Source organism: Camelina sativa, chromosome 13 (assembly GCF_030686135.1).
Source record: "Camelina sativa cultivar CO46 ecotype springtype chromosome 13, ASM3068613v1".
NCBI classification, from domain to species: Eukaryota; Viridiplantae; Streptophyta; class Magnoliopsida; order Brassicales; family Brassicaceae; genus Camelina; species Camelina sativa.
In genome coordinates this window covers 1,842,009-1,859,044 of record NC_141892.1, presented here as the reverse complement: position 1 = coordinate 1,859,044, position 17,036 = coordinate 1,842,009, and the positions used below count along the sequence as shown (strand labels likewise).

Below are 17,036 nucleotides of genomic sequence, written 5' to 3'. Positions count from 1 at the left end.
TCGAATCATTGATATATAAATAATATCAGCCAAGAATTGACCCCACGAGTGCCAATAAATAACGACCCTTTGCGAGGGTTACAGCCACAACACAAGATTTTCTCAGAGTCTAAAAAATTATTTAAGAAATCCAAATACTTATCATCTCTCCTAAAAAATAACCTCATAGTGTCGACATGGCTTGCCAAAACAATCTCGTTGTGAAGCAAATCATCGACTTGTACGACCAAATCTCAAAGCTCGAGAGCTTAAAACCTTCCAAAAATGTCGACACCTTGTTTGGACAACTCGTGTCCACGTGCTTACCCACGGATACAAACATCGATGTCACAAATTTATCTGAAGAAGTCAAAGACATGAGATCTAACCTCATCAAGCTTTGTGGTGAAGCCGAAGGTTATTTAGAGCAACACTTCTCCACAATTTTGGGATCTTTACAAGAAGACCAAAACCCACTTGACCACTTACACACCTTTCCTTACTACAACAACTACCTCAAGCTAGGCAAGCTTGAGTTCGATCTCCTGAGTCAACACTCAAGCCATGTCCCCAGCAAGATCGCCTTCGTGGGTTCTGGTCCGATGCCCCTCACGTCCATCGTCTTGGCCAAGTTTCACCTTCCAAACACGACCTTCCACAACTTCGACATCGACTCACACGCAAATACGCTCGCTTCAAGCCTCGTATCTCGTGACCCGGACCTCTCGAAACGTATGATCTTCCACACAACGGACGTACTAAACGCTACGGAAGGACTTGACGAATACGATGTAGTGTTCTTGGCGGCTCTTGTTGGGATGGATAAAGAGTCAAAGGTCAAAGCCATCGAGCACTTGGAGAAACACATGGCTCCTGGAGCTGTCCTTATGCTAAGGAGTGCCCATGCTCTTAGAGCTTTCTTATACCCCATCGTTGACTCTTCTGATCTCAAAGGCTTTCAGCTATTGACAATCTACCATCCAACCGATGACGTGGTTAACTCGGTTGTGATCGCACGCAAGCTCGGCGGTTCGAGCACGACCGGTAATGGTACTCGTGGCTGCATGTTTATGCCATGTAACTGCTCCAAGGTTCACGCGATCATGAACAACCGTGGTAAGAAGAAGAATATGATCGAGGAGTTTAGTGCCATCGAGTAAACAAATTACGAACTACTAACACATCTCTTTTTCTTAAGATTGTGTTAATGTTTTTGTCTCATATTAATAACCGCTCTTTTCATTTCATGTCTTGTGTGTGTTTGTGATGCGTGTAGCTACTTTATTAAGTATAAGTTTGTGACTTATGAGTTCTTTGATCTTTCGTTCACAACGAAGATACAGAACCTGTTGTTTGTTGTTTTTTTTATATCAATAAAGATTGAAATAAATAAAAACATATTTTGAGACTTTGTTCTTATGCATGTCATTTATGTTAATCGTAACGGAAAAGTGAAACAAATTGTGATGACATTAATATATTTAACGTCAAACAAATTAAGAAATTTGTCCATGAATTTTTTTTTTTTTTGGAAACAGAGTATCTTTCCTAATATATCTTAATGAATTCAATTCGGAATAATTTGAAATTATACTTCAACTTGGTTACTGAGCAAGCCTATCTAAATTATATAAACTATATGTAATGAAACATATCTGGACCTAATTTTAATAAATAAATGTTTAGGCAAATATTATGAGAAATCAAGAGTTATGGAGTGGAACGATAAACTTAAAAAAAAAGTTCCCAAATTGAGAAAAGGGAAAACGACAACATCTTACGCACGGGTTAAACCGGCAACCGGGGAAAAAGTCATTACATCACAAACTGACGGAATAAACTAAAACATGACGAAATCGAAATAGAGACAAAACATACCTGTTACGCAGGTTATCAAGTCATACTAGATCTTCTTTGTACGGTAAACGATTCAATTGATTTAGATCCAACGGCTAAATCCAAAGGGATTCTCTAACAGTTACAGATGTCAAATAACACATATACCAAAAAATTTCCCAACTTGGGCCCAAAATTTCGCTAATTCCTTGTTTCCCTCTCATTCTCTGTCTCTCTCTTTTTTGGAAACCCTAATTTCGCCAGCCAGCTCGAAGAGGGTGTGTGTGTGATCAATCTAATCCAAAAAGCAGCATTTTTCAGGTTTCTCGGTGAAAGTTTTAAGCTCTATTTATTTTATTTTATTTGGGGGTTACTGCTTTTTGTCAACAAACATCCATTGGTTGGTTGTTGTTATTATAATCTCTGAATCTGCGGTTGTTGTGGGTATCTCTGTGCATGCGTGTAACTCGGCTTTGAGGATCTCTGATTCGTAGTTAAGTTAGAAAAAAAGTTGGAATTTTTAGGTTACCCAGATCTTCTTCTATAGTGGCTTTAGGGGATTGGAATAGAAAGATCGGATTTTGATTTAGAAACCATGGATGGGAATGCTGGTAACTACACTGATAAGACGAGAGTGTTGGATATCAAACCATTGCGTACTCTAAGACCTGTTTTCCCCAGTGGAAATCAAGCTCCGCCCTTTGTGTGTGCACCTCCTTTTGGACCATTTCCACCTGGCTTCTCATCTTTTTATCCGTTTACTTCTTCTTCTTCTTCTCAAACGAATCAACATACACCAGATCTTAATCAAGCTCAGTATCCACAGCACAATCAGCAGCCTCAGAATCCACCTGTATATCAGCAGCAGCCTCCTCGGAATGTATCTGAGCCTTCCATGGTTACTCCTCTCAGGTCTTTCAGATCTCCTGATACCTCTAATGGCAACATGGAACAGGACCTTGAGGGGTTGACCGTGAAAAGAAAGATCCCTAAGAAACGTGCAATTGCAAATCCGAATTTCGAGAGTGGGATTAGCATCTCTGATAGAGAGAATGGTAATAGGGATTTGGTGGTGAGTGTTCTTATGCGGTTTGATGCTTTAAGAAGAAGGTTTTCACAACTGGAGGATGCCAAGGAAGCTGTTAGCGGTATTATCAAACGGGGTGATTTGAAGTCAGGATCTATCTGTATGAGCAGTGGGGTCCGGACGAACACCAAGAAAAGACCTGGTATTGTCCCTGGTGTCGAGATTGGGGATATATTCTTCTTCAGGTTTGAGATGTGTTTGGTGGGTTTACATTCTCCATCAATGGCTGGGATTGACTATTTGGTTGTTAAGGGTGAAACGGAAGAAGAACCTATCGCCACTAGCATTGTGTCATCTGGATATTATGATAATGACGAAGGTAATCCCGATGTTCTGATCTATACTGGTCAGGGTGGTAATGCTGATAAAGATAAGCAGTCATCTGACCAAAAGCTTGAAAGGGGTAATCTTGCCTTGGAGAAGAGCTTGCGTAGAAATAGTGCAGTTAGGGTAATAAGGGGCTTGAAAGAGGCTTCTCACAATGCTAAGATCTATATTTATGACGGACTCTATGAGATCAAAGAGTCATGGGTAGAGAAAGGAAAATCTGGTCACAACACCTTCAAGTATAAATTAGTGAGAGCTCCTGGTCAACCTCCTGCGTTTGCTACATGGACTGCAATCCAGAAATGGAAGGTGGGTGTGCCTTCAAGGCAAGGACTCATTCTTCCGGATATCACTGGTGGGATCGAAGGTATACCTGTTTCACTTATGAATGAAGTTGATACCGATAATGGGCCTGCTTATTTCACCTACTCGAAAACAGTGAATTACTCGGAGTCGTTTAAGCTAACACAGCCTTCTTTTGGCTGTGATTGTGCCAACTCATGCAAGCCAGGGAACTTGGACTGTCACTGCATAAGGAAAAATGGAGGTGATTTCCCCTACACGGGTAATGGAGTTCTAATTAGCCGCAAGCCTATGATATTTGAATGCAGTCCATCTTGCCCATGCTCGACTTGCAAAAACAAGGTGACTCAAATGGGAATAAAAGTGAGGCTGGAAGTTTTCAAGACAGAGAATAGAGGATGGGGATTGCGCTCATGGGATGCTATTCGTGCTGGTTCGTTTATATGTATATATGCAGGTGAGGCAAAAGACAAATCGAAGGTGCAGCAAACTATTGCTGACGATGATTATACCTTTGATACAACCCGTGTCTATAACCCTTTCAAGTGGAACTATGAGCCTGTCTTAGCCGATGAAGATGCTTCTGAAGAGATGTCTGAAGAATCTGAAATGCCGCTGCCGATGATAATCAGTGCTAAGAATATTGGGAACGTTGCCCGGTTCATGAATCACAGTTGCTCCCCTAATGTTTTCTGGCAGCCAGTTACTTATGAAAATAACAGTCAACTCTTCGTGCATGTCGCCTTCTTTGCCATATCTCACATCCCTCCACTGACTGAGTTAACTTACGACTATGGAATCTCTAGACCAAGCGGGACTCAAAATGGCAATCCTTTATATGGCAAAAGGAAATGCTTTTGTGGATCAGAGTATTGCCGTGGCTCATTTGGATGATGATGGCTAGAATAACGATATATGGTGAACAACTGGAGTCGGATGTTTTTGGTTGCAAAAGGTTTGTATCTCTGTCCCATTTGGTAATTTATCTACTGAATCTGAGAAGTAGCATATGAAGTCTCTAAATTCGTTTATCTGGCAGCTGGAGTGTTGAGTTCTGATCGGTGGAATCGAGTGCTTTTTGGTGGCAACTAGAGTTTTAAGTCTCTTTGATCTTCACTTCAACAGCATAAGACGCAAGCTGTGAAGTAATTTTACTGCTGCTCTAGCAAAAACCTTATCTATTTCTCGGATTGTGGATAATGGGCACCTCATGTTTTTCTCATGTAATCTTATTATTAGATTAGTGTTCAAATCGGTTGAAGGACAAATCTCTGGAAACTCTTATCCTTTTTTGATTAAAGAGTATATGAATGTGATAAAAGGGTACGAGTCAATCAGTTTTATCTTAGTTTATTGGTTCTTGTCAGGGAAAAGAAAACAAAAGACAAACCAAAATCGACTTTATAACAAACTGAAGTGGAAATGTAAATCAAATTTCGACGTTCTCTTTACAAAGGAAAATCTTGTGCGTATGTTACAACAAAGTGAGAAAAATACAGCCGAGAGATCTTTACGTAATTTCCCTTACACTACAAACTCTCTATTCGTGAAATAGTAACCAAGGGGGAAAAAATTGGAATATATAAATTATATTTACTTTCGCTGACGGGTATAAAGAATTTTGATTTGAGAGAATGGTGTTGATTCAATCAATATCATCTCCTTGGAGGATCCCGAATCTGATTCATTTCAACTCCCCGGGGTTCGGATTCTCTGAAAGTTCTAAGCTTTTCAGCCTCCCTAGCAATCCGAACATCGGAAGGTCTGTAATACTCGACAAGAAACTTGATGGCGAATCTAGGTAGCAATGATGTCACAACAATGGCAAGCAAGCAGAACCAGAACATCCATGTCTTGGCAACTTGGAAAATTGCCCTGTCACAGCCATTACAAAAAGTTGAGACTTTCAGTATCCAGAAAATCTGATTTTGAATTTGCTTTGACAGAATGATATGTAGAGAGAGAACTTTTACCAGTAACCAGGGAGTGTGGGTATAAGATCGATCACAATGACGCATATACAAGCTGCAACAATGGATCCCCATATGGCGGCGTGTGCGATCCAGTTCCATCTGATTACATCCATGGCCAAGTGAAGATTAACCACCACAACTGCAGCAATCGTCCACAGGTCTCCTAGGCTCGACGTGTCAATTGTACTGCCCCAATACGCAAACATAGGAATGAAGAAGATGGCCGCACTTTGCCAGATTGTGTCAATCATCGTATACCAGAAGAGCGTAGTGGAATATCCCTCTGCCCTCTGGCCAACACCGTAGAGCTGAGGATGATTGAGAAGAGTCCTCCTTCCGAGGTCTTTGTCAAGGATACCGATAATTATTGTAGGGAACGACGTGTATATGACTGAGTACAGGACACTGCTCCATTCAGTGATGGCGGTTGTCAAGGTGTAACAAGTAAACAAAACGTACCTGCATGAAATTGGTGAGGGTTAGTCTGTGGTGACTGTTTTAAGATGGATTAGTACAAAAGACAGTAAGACGGTACTCACCAAAATAAAATTAGAACAAAAACTGCATTTCTATAGAAATTATATAGTATCATGTAACCCATCCTTTGGTAATTCCAGTGTCCATGAACAAGCAATAGCGGAACTAAGAATCTGAACTGTCCCATTGCAAAATCAGATGCCATCACAGCTTGACGACCTTCTTGGCCGCTTATACCTACCCCAACATCAGCCATTTGAATCATGGAGACATCATTGGCACCTGTCAAAAGCCCAGACATATGAGAAGATGAAAATAAAAACAAAGAACTGGGTTGCTATTTAGACAGGATCAGGCACACTGGTTTTTGGAAAGAAGGGTGGAGTCATTACCATCACCAATGGCAAGAGTCATGTCGGAAGTTCGGTTCTTTACGAGTGCAACGATTCCAGCTTTCTGGAAAGGAGCAACACGGCAGCAGAGTATCGCGGAGCATTTACATGACACCTGGAACAGCTGCATTGCAAAAATGAGCAATTACATCACCATCAAAGATAGTCATAACCAGAGTAAGCAAGAGATGTTCATCAGAATTCCACTTACCACATCTTCAAGATCATTGTCGAGTACATATATGAGACTGGTACCGTCAATAATCAAGGCCACGTTATCACTTTCGTCATTACTTGCAATGCTGGCATTTGCTTCTTCTAAGCTCCTCCGACATGAATCCAGTGAGTTGCTATTTATTACAATTTGCCTCATGTTTCTTGTCAGAAGCCTCGATGAGAAGCCAATGGATATGGCAGTTTCTTGCTTGTCACCAGTCAAGACCCAAACTTTTATCCCTGCAATCCTGAGAGATTCTATTGCTTCCGGGACACCACGCTGCAATTTGTCTTCAATTGCAGTGGCTCCTACTATCCTAAGGTTAGTCTCGATGTTTCCAGCAACCTTTCTTAGCAATCCAGCCCTACCAATCAAGGCAGTGCTTGCCGCCTCAAAGGAAGAATGCCATTGCTCAAATTCTGAATCGTTCAGTTCTCTCATCCCAACAACAAGAGTTCTCAAACCATCAGATGAGTAAGCATGAAGTTGATTCTTGGTCTCTTTTATGACGCCACCGTAGGATTCATCCATGACACTGAACATGGATGAGTCTGCACCTTTTACAAAGAGCTTCACCGACATGTCGGGGCATCCCAGTATCACTGACATTCTTTTTCGGTCACTATCGAACTCATGCAATCCCAAGACATTAAACCTGCACTGGGCAGAGGAAAAGAAATAAATACTATAGGCCACAACCTATTATGAGATGCAACGGCAATATAAATTAATGGCAAAAAATTAGCCATCAGATTTCTAAATTACCTTTGCATTTCTCCTCGCACGTTAATAACTATATGACCAGAGGTTCTCTCTATGAGCAAGAAACCATAAGCAGCTGCCGCATAGACCAATGCTTGTTCATCCGGGGACTCCCCTTGATAATCCACCAGCTTTACATTCTGCTCAGATGTGTTGGTAACAATCGGCACAATTGTATTGCAAGCTGCCAGTGAGAGGAAAAACTCATTTGCACGCTTTGCTTCTTCTGTTGCATTGCCAGTTTTCGTCAACTGAAGAAGGGCAGGATCAACTCTCACCCTCATCTTTGGCTTCAAAATATTCCCATCAACTGTAACGTTAAAAGTACAGGTATCATCAAAAGTGGCAGTCAGTAAACAGAAAAACATACTACTCTTAACAGCAAAAGAACTATTAAGAAACTACATTTCCTTACCTTCAATGGAGTATCCTGCATGCTCGCTCTGAGCAGGTTCCCTGGCAGAGTAATCTACACCTTCTATGCAAGCACATTGAAACTCCATCTTGTTGTCCGTGAGAGTACCCGTTTTATCCGAGAATAAATACTTAATCTGCCCTAAATCTTCATTTATGTTCAAAGCCCTGCATTGAAAACTTGAATCTGAAGACTCGTCGTACATCTGATCGTCATTGGTCATGAAGTATGCTTGACCAATACGGACAAGCTCCATCGATATGTAGAGAGAAATGGGTATCATGATCTGGTACACAATGACTGCCATAAAGAAGGTGAAGAATATCTCCCACCCCCAACCATAGTATTTATAGTTCTTTCCTCCTGGCCTCTCGGCATAGTCCTTTCTCCTATAAAAGAGAATAGTGTCCAAGTCATCCCTGTACTGTCTCAACCACACAGCAGCGGTCGCGGCTGCGATTGTACATAAGACGATCAGAAACAAAGAGAGTAGAATGATCTCTAAATTCATCCGAGTCTCTAGCCTACTCCTCTTTGACGGTGCTCCGGAGTTGTTCAGCATAGCTTTCGTCTCACCACCAGCATACACAACAACACCTAATGCCCAAACAGTGTTCTTAAGCTCACATCCTCTAAGAATAATATTAGAAGGTCCAAGGGAGAGCCTTCTACCATCAATGTCCATGTTGGCTTGAAACCCATATATGTTCCTATTAGGTTTCTCACACTTGATCAATCCGTTAAACGACTCCATATCAGCAGCTTTGAGAAGAGTTTCCTGCTTGGCATACCTCGTCTTCAAATTCGACTCACCATCCAAATTAGTCGTCTGCACGTAGACAACCCCTGTAGGATCACTCGTAGCCAAGAGCACCATGTCACAAGGAAGAGTCTGATTAGATTGGACCTTAATGACTTCCCCAACACGAATATGCTTCCACTTCTTTTCACGAAACTGATTATCCTCAAACACTAAAGCCAACCTATTGTTCTCAACTCTATCTGATCTATGTCTCCGGAAATCCTCGTAAGCATCTTTGATAGCTGAGACCAAGAGAACAAAGGCAAGGGGCATGATAGATGCACCTCTACCAAAAACTGCAAGCTGAGGGAGCTGATTGAGCACAGCTATAACAAGGAAGTAAATGTAAGCAACTCTATGGAACTGCTCAAACAAGTTCCTGGGCAAGAAGGTGAAGACGGAATACTTGGCAGTCTTGATAGAGTTGCCAGTGAACTCAAACCTGTCGTTAGTTCTCTCGGGATCGTTAATATAAATCAAACGAGCATCCTCGTCTTTGATCTCTTTCTGAGACATGCTCAACATCTCAGAATCAGCACCAGCTGAACCATGACGAATACGCTTCGATCCCAAATCACCAAAAGTAACTTCTCTGACGGAATTGTCTTTAGAAGAAACGCTCCACCTTGAAGATACACCCAGGATCGGATCGTGATGAGGAGGAGGCGGCTTATCAATTGATTTCCTGGGATCCATTTGCCCAAAAAGGACCACTCTCACAGGAATTGTTGAATTAACAATTTGAAAGCAGAGATTTTTTATTTATATATTAGAAATTGATCGGATCAAATGGAGAAATCATTTGACACAAAACAGACCTCCCGAAGAAGAAGAAAGATTCGAGCTTTTTTCTTACCCAGAAACAAACATAGCTTCAAATCAACAGCTTGAATCCATTAAATCCCAGGAAAATGACCTAGCCAGGAAATTGGAAATGGGGGAGAAGATCCAGATCCTTAAATCGGAGACAAAAAAAAAACCCACCTCCTCCTCTAAGAGGGGAATATATGATCGAGGAAGATTTGATTGATCTAAGGAGGGAGGGAGGGAGGGGGTGTACAGATCCGTGGGATCTTGAAGAATCTTCACTTTTGCGCGCTAAAAAGCTAACAATCTTCTCACGAAGAAATGGAATTGAAGAGAAAGGGAATGAATGAGGTGACGCAAGCCAATACGAAGAAGAAGAAGAAGAAGAAGAAGAAGAAGAAGAAAGCAAATAAAGAAATAACAAAACAAGAAGAGAGAGAATGAGAGAGAGAGGGTAATAAATTGGAGGTTTTCGTATCTCTTCTTCTTGAAAGGTAAACGAAGACGAAGACGAAGAATGAGAACGAAGACTTTGATAGATAGATAGAGATAGAAAGAGAGAGATCTGGAGGAAGACAATGAACAGGAGAAGGTTTGAAGAAGAAGATGAAGATGAAGATGAAGAAGAAGAAGAGGAGGAAGTCGCCAATGGCTGGCGACGTCGACGAATCTTTTATTGAATTTTTTTTTTTTTTTAATTTTATTTATTTTAATTTCATTTTAATGCACCAAAAAAAAAATATATATATATATATATATATTTATAAAATAATATAACAAAAAGAAACAGAAGAGAGAAGATGAAAGTGAGAAGGAAAAGTCATGTCGTGTTGGTCCAGAGAGTAGCACTTGATTATTCTTTCTCTTCTAGATAGACTTTTATAAAAGCCGCCATTTACTATTTTTATTTTCTTTTTTATTATTATTTATTATTATTACTTTTTATATATCTTTATCAAATTTAAGATGTGTTTTTTTTTTATCAATGATTTAATCGAAAATATATTTCTTGTATCCCCGCAATTATCTAAATCAGGAAAAACATGCTAATAAAAGAAAACAACAATTTTCTACTTTGTAAATATAAGTGAGTGATTATTTTTTTGTTAATTAGTTTTTACAGTGGATCAAAGTGATTACTGAAAAGCTAGAAAAACTATATCTTTTAATTGAGCATCTAAAATATAGTATATCTTTTCTTTTCTTTTCTTCTCTTAGTAAATTTCTTATTATAAAGATTTGACTATTTAAATTTTGGATCCATTTTGAGTTTTTATATTTTAGTTAATATGTCGCGTCATCTATATATATGTATATATATACTTTACTGTCCAATTTTGGAGTTTGACGTCGATGTCGATGCTATGAAATGTGGATTAATATGAAGACGAAAAGTATTCTCACAAAGTATCTGAATGATCCAAACAAAATGATAACATATAAATATAGAAACTATATCATTAATAGATATGTCAACAAAAACAAACTAAATTAAAAAAACGGATATAACATGCATAAAATGGTCTAGCTAGGATAGGATAATATAATACGTTTGCTTGTAAAAAATACCATGTAGAGACGTATAGTATATACGATGTATATTGACAATTCAGTGTATCCATATCTATGTTGTTTTAAACAGCTAAATTAGTCTAACAACTACGCAAACTACTTCGCCATCAATTCAAAATGGTAAACCTACGTGCATCTATAATAATTATATTATTAGCATTATTTTACACAATATATAATAATACAACTAACTTAAATCTATATGAACATGAACGCGTTCAAAAATTAAATAGAGTAAATTCATAGATACTGGTCGCGCTAATATAAATTGAATACTAGCTCAGTATTTTTAAGTTCGAAGTTTAACGTTATATATGTAGTTTTATAAACAGCTAGTGTAAAGTAGAAACCTTGTATTACTGTCATTGACTCATTTGATAACTGATATGATGATATGATTTTAATATGCCCATTACTCAGATTACTTGTGTTTAATAAACAAATTAGACAAACGAGTCAAGCTCAAGCGGCTCACACATGGCCAACCACACCGATGTAAATATTAATTCGAAGAACACGATTTCCACGCCCTTGATTGATTATATTACCTTTAATAGTACTTAATAATATAGTTCCTACAGTAATTAAAACTTTAAGCTACTTTTAGTCTTTCAATGTTTTACAAAACAGAAAAAAATACTAGTAAAGAATTGCAAATTGGTCATTACCGATCGAGTATTGGTTTTAATATGTATTAACACTCTACACATATCGTCGTGGCATAGTAAACATGATTGAAACCTAGTTGTATCATGTATGTATGAATGATTAAACAATATTATATATACTAATTATTCGCCTAACGCCATCACTTTCATACAAGTTTGTTTTAAATACCAATTAAGCACGTTCAATCTTTATATAATATTATGCATCCGATTGTTGAAACTGAATCTTCTGTTTGACAAAATACGTTGGACAAGGACGAGCTCAATTTGATTGAGCATGCGTTCATTCTCATTGATCCTGCCTTAAATATCGTCGTGCTTAAGCTCTCTCATCGTCGACTCAAGACGCATAAACCTCTTAAATATCTTATTTTCTGGCAATATTTATTTATATTATTTTTACATCAAATAGATTTTCTTTACAATAATTTCAAATAAACTGGTATATGATTTAAAAAAAAAAAAAACTAGAATAGAAAAATTATATGTCAAATGTGTCCAAATCTTTGATCAAGATTTTTCATATATCAACTTAGACAATTCAGTCTTTAACTAATATACTCTCACTTGTCTTGTTTAGAAAGTTACTAATTCCTGGTATGACTTCATTTAGTTTCATATCAATGTATGTTCAACATTGTTTCAACAAGAATGATCAAAAACTACCCACTTCAATTATTCAACATCTGGACTCAAAAGTAAAATTGGAAAGTATGAGCTAATATCGTAAAAATCTTTACTAAAAAGGATTAAAAATGTAATTTTACTAAACCAAGGTTGATTCTCGCTAGACGTGTAAACCAAACGATCTCAGGCATCTGGGTTTTTCTCGTCGTCAGGGAAATTCGTCGGAGTAATTGGAATTTTTGAAGCAAGCACTCTGATTGGTCAACCGATCTATTTATTGGAAGCGGAACGCAGCTAAAAAAAAAAGCTGTATGATCGATCTGCTTTCGAATTGAGTCTCCATGGCTAGTGGAAGCAGCATCGGAGTCGGTGGTTTGTTTGTGAACGCAGAGGTGACCACGAGTGGTAGACCAGTGCTTCGACGCAATGAGGTCGAGTGTTTCCTCCTCTCTTCCGTCGATTTCGATTCCGAAGATGATCCGCCGCGATTCACCGCTTTAAAGTCCGGTAATCTTATCTTAACCACTCATCGTCTCATATGGATTCCATCTCAACCAAACGGAGCTGTTCCTTCTTCGATTCCTCTCGCCGCCGTTACTCACATCTTCTCTCATAAGAAATCGATCAAGTCTATGTTCCATTCGCCGAGAATCCGATTTCAAGCGGATCCGGGTTCGATTGTGGTGACTATTGTCTTCAGGGGGAAAGGTGATTTCGATTGCTTTTTGACGAAATTTTGGGAATGTTGGAGAGGCAGGGCGTGGGATGAGGAGGATAAGAGCGAGACTGAGACTTCTCGTTCAGGAGGATCTGCAACGGTTGCGCAAGGTTTATATGGAAACGATGGAACAGTGAGGATGGTGGGATTGGCTGGGATTTTGAGGAAAGAGCAAGAACAGTGGGAGAGCACAGACAAGAGCTTGCAAGATGCTTTTCAGGATTTGAATGCTCTTATGGTATTGCTCTTCTTGTTCTTTGTAATGTGTGATCTTGAAGAGTTTATCTGCAACTGTTTGTTGAAGGAAAAGATTTTCTTATTTGATTATTGGTTTCATATTCAAGTCAAATTGCGTCTGAATTATAGTACTTTTGTTTGGTTTTACAGAGTAAGGCTAAAGAGATGGTGAGTCTGGCAGAAAAAATGCGTCAGAAGCTCTTGTCTGCTCCTAGTAGTCAGAACAGTTCAACTGATGATGAAGAAATGGGTTCCAAAGAAGAGATGCAACAGTGGATGTTGAGCGTTGGTATTATCTCTCCAGTTACAAAGGAATCTGCTGGCGCCTTGTACCATCAAGAATTGTCCCGCCAGGTTCTCTTCAATTTATTTTGTTACAGAGATTAGTTTTTCATGATATCTTCGAAAGAGGCCTGATAGGATATCGATATCAAGGAATTTGTTAGGAAATATGATCACTTTGTTCAATTTCTCTGAAAAATTCTATAAATGTCCTAATAGAGAACCTTCAACTGTTTAGCTTGTAATATTAGCCCCTGGAAAATGTGTTGGGATCTGGGGAATTCATGCTCTTTAAGTTATTCGTACCAAATGAATTTGAGGTTGAAATCTTTATTTACATACCTGCAGCTGGCAGATTTTGTCAGAATCCCATTAGAACAAGCTGGGGGAATGATCAGCCTTACTGATATGTATTACCACTTCAATCGTGCTCGTGGGACAGGTTGGAGCTTCATATACTATGACATTTTGATTCCGAGTACTTTATTCTGTTTGTTCACTTCAGACTGTTAATCAATAATCTTTCTTTGAACAGAGCTGATCTCTCCAGACGATTTATGGCAAGCTTGTACCCTCTGGGAGAAATTTGATGTGTATGTATATTTCGAATATTTTCTCCTAGATTCCTTTTGCATGTTCGAACATTTGACCATATAAGAAGCCATCATGCAGAAATATTGATCTGTCATGTATTTTGATTGGTAGTCCAGTAATGCTGCGGAAGTTTGATAGCGGTGTGATGGTGATCCAAAACAAGTCCCATAGTGATGAGGAGGTATTCTTAAATCTCATATATTTAAGATTCTCTATCCCATTATTACTGCTTTGATTCCTCTTCAGAAAGTTGTCATTTTTCTTGCTATATATGTGTCATATCCCTCTCAGTGTGCTTTTTACATTTTTTTCCATCCATCCACCCACCCACCTGATGACATATTTTTTCTGGTCAATCAGGTTATGAGTAGAATCAGAATGCTTGTGACCAAAACTGAAGCTTTAAGAGCCGGAGTCACTGCTAGTGATGCAGCTTTGACACTGAAGATCGCCCCAGCCATGGCTAAGGAACATCTACTTACTGCAGAGACCAAAGGTACCAAATCCAACCCCAATCAAAGCCTGCTCGTAGATAAACATGATGCTAACGTTCCATTTTTTTGAACAGGTTTGCTGTGTAGAGACATGAGCCCAGACGGGCTTCGATTCTATTTCAACCTGTTTCCAGAGATCGATCTCACCAATCTACATATGTAATTTAAATAACACCCATGATCTATATTCTGTCGTGTTGGTATTTGAGAATCTAATGGACCTTTGTACTTGTGTTCTTTTCATTTGGCAGAGTCAAGGACTTTGGGACGTACGGTGAATGGGTCAAAGCGACCAGTATCTTGTCCGTATGAGAAGTTTTTGCTGTAGACTATTTGTAATAACACACAAATATATACAAACACATTTTATGGATTTTGACCCAAAAATGCCAATAACTCAATTCATTTTTTTGTGGGAAAAGCTGTGTGTAATTTGGTTTTCGTATTTTGTTCAGGTGTGTGAAATTCATGCAGCAAACCAGAACTGAAAATAGTTCGATTCGATTTTGTAACAAAGTGTGTAAACTTGGTTTGATGCAATTTTTGGGATTTGCTATTGACTATTGTAACCACGAGCCAGACTGAGAATATTAAACTCCGTCGTAAATAGATTGAGATTAGTATGAACAAAAGCCCACATATTGTCTGGTTACCAAAAGATATTAAACTTTAGGAAAACAAATTCCATTTTCACATCTTTCACAATTTCTAAATATCTTATAAAGCTAATAATTAACCAAGCTTTTAACACTGCAAGTTTTCTGTAGAAAGGTAAAGAAGTGATGGATTTGGAACTACTCAGCTTCAAGGGCTTCAATCTCGTACCGAATGTCTTCTAAATACTCATTGATGCTAGTTACAGCGTCTTGCACCCCTCTAATGGCTTCTTTCAAAGCGTTATCAAACTCTGCATCAGCTTCTGCTTCCTCTGTTCCTGCAGCTTCAGTAATCTCATGAAGATGCACACACTCGTGCTGCATCGGCTTCTTGAACTTGCAGTTCTCATGTGTTAGCATTCGTTCTGACGGTCTCCCTGCCTTCTTCAGAACCTGTATTGTAACGGTCTGCGAAAAGGAAGCTTGGTTCAGCAAATTGAAACTTTGTTCAAACCATATGAGATAATCAAGATTTGATGAGTAAAATGAGATGGAAACCAGATGCAATTTCTGCTTCTCTTGACTTTGAATGTCGAGGAGCAGTTGAGCAAGATCAGCTCTTCCAAATTCTGGTTTCAGAAACAGAGATTCCATTTCTCGCACCTGCATCATTGTAGTATTGTCATCATCAAAGGCTCAATCTTTTAACATAGAATGTTTGTTTTACAACTCTTCTGAATAAATAAATAAATAAAACACTCAAGAGCCAAGATCCATACTTGTTTGGAACATTCACTGAACTCAGCTGTAATCTCACTGCACAGCTTCTGATAAAGTGCTTCAGCACCAGACTCCACATACTCTGAGAATCCACTGATTAACGAATAGTACACAGAGAGACATTGATGGAAGATGAATCAGCGTTTACATATGCAAAACAAAAAAAAAAAACATAGTTTTTCTTGATCCTTACACTATTAGACTCAATTCAACAAACTCAGGAGGAGGACAAGGGGATCAAAGGAGATGGAACTTTTAACAAATACCGCAACGGAAAAAATTACTAATAGGCATAACCACAGTCCGAGAGATTTCAAATAACCAATCCGAACCTTTTGAGCTTAGCGTAAGCCAGAGCTCGACGCTGCTGAATCTCCAGCAGACTCCGAAGCAGAACCAGGGTTTGAGAGGCGGCCACGCTAGAGCCCACCGTGGAGCTACTAGAATCGCCGGCGGAACCGCCACATTTGATATCGATTTCGATTTCTCCGGCGATGGAAACCTTCTTTTGGAAATCTTCGGCACTCATCCTCCGATCTTTCTCTCTCTCTCCGACTGACTCTTTCGTCTTCTCAAACACGACACGACACACAGAGAGAGAGAGAGAGAGAGCAAGTTGCACAATTTGCGATTAAACTAGTCGGTTTAACTGATTTCACTAAAGTTGAACCGTAAATTGATTTTACACGCTTTGATATCAAGCAAGTCCGGTTTATTCAACATTGAAAACCAAGGAAATCGGGTTGAGGCGGTTCTTTGGTTTTTACCCGGTTTTGCGTGTTCTAATGTTGGTTGTAAAATGTGTGCGTCCAGGGGACCATCGTACTTCGATATCAAGTCCGGTTTAAACGCTTTGATGATATCAAGTCCGGTTTACTCAACATCATTGACCATTTCCAACATGGGAATCATACTTGAGCAGTGGGAGCCCAAGAAGCGAAGATCTGCGGACCGCGACGGAGGTGGAGTTGAGAGAACGGAACTCGTTGGTATTATTGTCATTCTTCTTCTCCGACTAGTTTCATATTGTTTTTATTTTGTTCTTAAAAATATCTATATATTTGTTTTCAGTCCCTAAATTTTCTTAAATA

The 17,036-nt window shown here is 39.0% G+C and overlaps 5 protein-coding genes across 7 annotated transcripts; 3 read left to right on the top strand and 2 right to left on the bottom strand.

Moving 5' to 3' along the window:
• Nucleotides 1-91: 91 nt before the first annotated feature.
• LOC104734502 (nicotianamine synthase 1) lies at nucleotides 92-1,387 on the top strand. The gene has a single exon (XM_010454095.3). The coding sequence runs from the start codon at nucleotides 177-179 to the stop codon at nucleotides 1,137-1,139; it is 963 nt and encodes a 320-aa protein (XP_010452397.1). The 5' UTR covers nucleotides 92-176; the 3' UTR covers nucleotides 1,140-1,387.
• Nucleotides 1,388-1,796: 409 nt separating this feature from the next.
• Nucleotides 1,797-4,866, top strand: LOC104734501 (histone-lysine N-methyltransferase, H3 lysine-9 specific SUVH1). The gene is made up of 2 exons (XM_087481766.1): nucleotides 1,797-4,487; nucleotides 4,572-4,866. Exon 1 carries the CDS (start codon nucleotides 2,411-2,413, stop codon nucleotides 4,424-4,426), a length of 2,016 nt encoding a protein of 671 aa, XP_087337892.1. The 5' UTR covers nucleotides 1,797-2,410; the 3' UTR covers nucleotides 4,427-4,487; nucleotides 4,572-4,866.
• Nucleotides 4,867-4,915: 49 nt separating this feature from the next.
• LOC104734500 (phospholipid-transporting ATPase 1) lies at nucleotides 4,916-10,109 on the bottom strand. Of its 2 annotated transcripts, none has more exons than XR_015578266.1 (7): nucleotides 7,769-10,083; nucleotides 7,357-7,663; nucleotides 6,586-7,251; nucleotides 6,375-6,498; nucleotides 6,045-6,264; nucleotides 5,506-5,964; nucleotides 4,916-5,407 (listed from the first exon to the last, which is right to left on the bottom strand). XR_015578266.1 is itself a non-coding variant. In XM_010454093.3 (7 exons), the coding sequence occupies exons 1-7, from the start codon at nucleotides 9,264-9,266 to the stop codon at nucleotides 5,188-5,190; spliced, it is 3,489 nt and encodes a 1,162-aa protein (XP_010452395.2). In that variant the 5' UTR covers nucleotides 9,267-10,109; the 3' UTR covers nucleotides 4,916-5,187. The 2 variants fall into 2 exon arrangements, 1 of the variants encoding a protein (XP_010452395.2); XM_010454093.3 differs by having other exon boundaries at nucleotides 6,586-7,246; nucleotides 7,769-10,109.
• A 2,287-nt stretch (nucleotides 10,110-12,396) lies between these two features.
• LOC104734499 (vacuolar protein sorting-associated protein 36) lies at nucleotides 12,397-15,125 on the top strand. 2 transcript variants are annotated; one of them, XR_015578265.1, is made up of 8 exons: nucleotides 12,397-13,200; nucleotides 13,350-13,553; nucleotides 13,830-13,923; nucleotides 14,017-14,074; nucleotides 14,192-14,256; nucleotides 14,436-14,571; nucleotides 14,644-14,728; nucleotides 14,821-15,125. XR_015578265.1 is itself a non-coding variant. In XM_010454092.3 (8 exons), exons 1-8 carry the CDS (start codon nucleotides 12,586-12,588, stop codon nucleotides 14,879-14,881), a joined length of 1,323 nt encoding a protein of 440 aa, XP_010452394.2. In that variant the 5' UTR covers nucleotides 12,397-12,585; the 3' UTR covers nucleotides 14,882-15,125. The 2 variants fall into 2 exon arrangements, 1 of the variants encoding a protein (XP_010452394.2); XM_010454092.3 differs by having other exon boundaries at nucleotides 14,187-14,256.
• A 30-nt stretch (nucleotides 15,126-15,155) lies between these two features.
• On the bottom strand, nucleotides 15,156-16,952 carry LOC104734498 (uncharacterized). Its single transcript, XM_010454091.3, has 4 exons — nucleotides 16,278-16,952; nucleotides 15,945-16,038; nucleotides 15,724-15,828; nucleotides 15,156-15,633 (listed from the first exon to the last, which is right to left on the bottom strand). The coding sequence occupies exons 1-4, from the start codon at nucleotides 16,472-16,474 to the stop codon at nucleotides 15,364-15,366; spliced, it is 666 nt and encodes a 221-aa protein (XP_010452393.1). The 5' UTR covers nucleotides 16,475-16,952; the 3' UTR covers nucleotides 15,156-15,363.
• Nucleotides 16,953-17,036: the final 84 nt, after the last annotated feature.

Bases quoted from the DNA above. Each gene is read 5' to 3' on its own strand.
- LOC104734498 (XM_010454091.3), bottom strand. From the start codon at position 16,474: ATGAGTGCCGAAGATTTCCAAAAGAAGGTTTCCATCGCCGGAGAAATC. The intron at 15,829-15,944 runs GTATGGATCTTG...ACAATGATGCAG, and splicing joins TCAGTGAATGTTCCAAACAA to GTGCGAGAAATGGAATCTCT. The intron at 15,634-15,723 runs GTTTCCATCTCA...TCCTTTTCGCAG, and splicing joins AGAAGCAGAAATTGCATCTG to ACCGTTACAATACAGGTTCT.
- LOC104734499 (XM_010454092.3), top strand. From the start codon at position 12,586: ATGGCTAGTGGAAGCAGCATCGGAGTCGGTGGTTTGTTTGTGAACGCA. The intron at 13,201-13,349 runs GTATTGCTCTTC...TTGGTTTTACAG, and splicing joins AGGATTTGAATGCTCTTATG to AGTAAGGCTAAAGAGATGGT. The intron at 13,554-13,829 runs GTTCTCTTCAAT...ACATACCTGCAG, and splicing joins ATCAAGAATTGTCCCGCCAG to CTGGCAGATTTTGTCAGAAT.
- LOC104734500 (XM_010454093.3), bottom strand. From the start codon at position 9,266: ATGGATCCCAGGAAATCAATTGATAAGCCGCCTCCTCCTCATCACGAT. The intron at 7,247-7,356 runs GTAATTTAGAAA...TGCCCAGTGCAG, and splicing joins GTGCGAGGAGAAATGCAAAG to GTTTAATGTCTTGGGATTGC. The intron at 6,265-6,374 runs GTAATGACTCCA...GGCTTTTGACAG, and splicing joins GACTCTTGCCATTGGTGATG to GTGCCAATGATGTCTCCATG.
- LOC104734501 (XM_087481766.1), top strand. From the start codon at position 2,411: ATGGATGGGAATGCTGGTAACTACACTGATAAGACGAGAGTGTTGGAT.
- LOC104734502 (XM_010454095.3), top strand. From the start codon at position 177: ATGGCTTGCCAAAACAATCTCGTTGTGAAGCAAATCATCGACTTGTAC.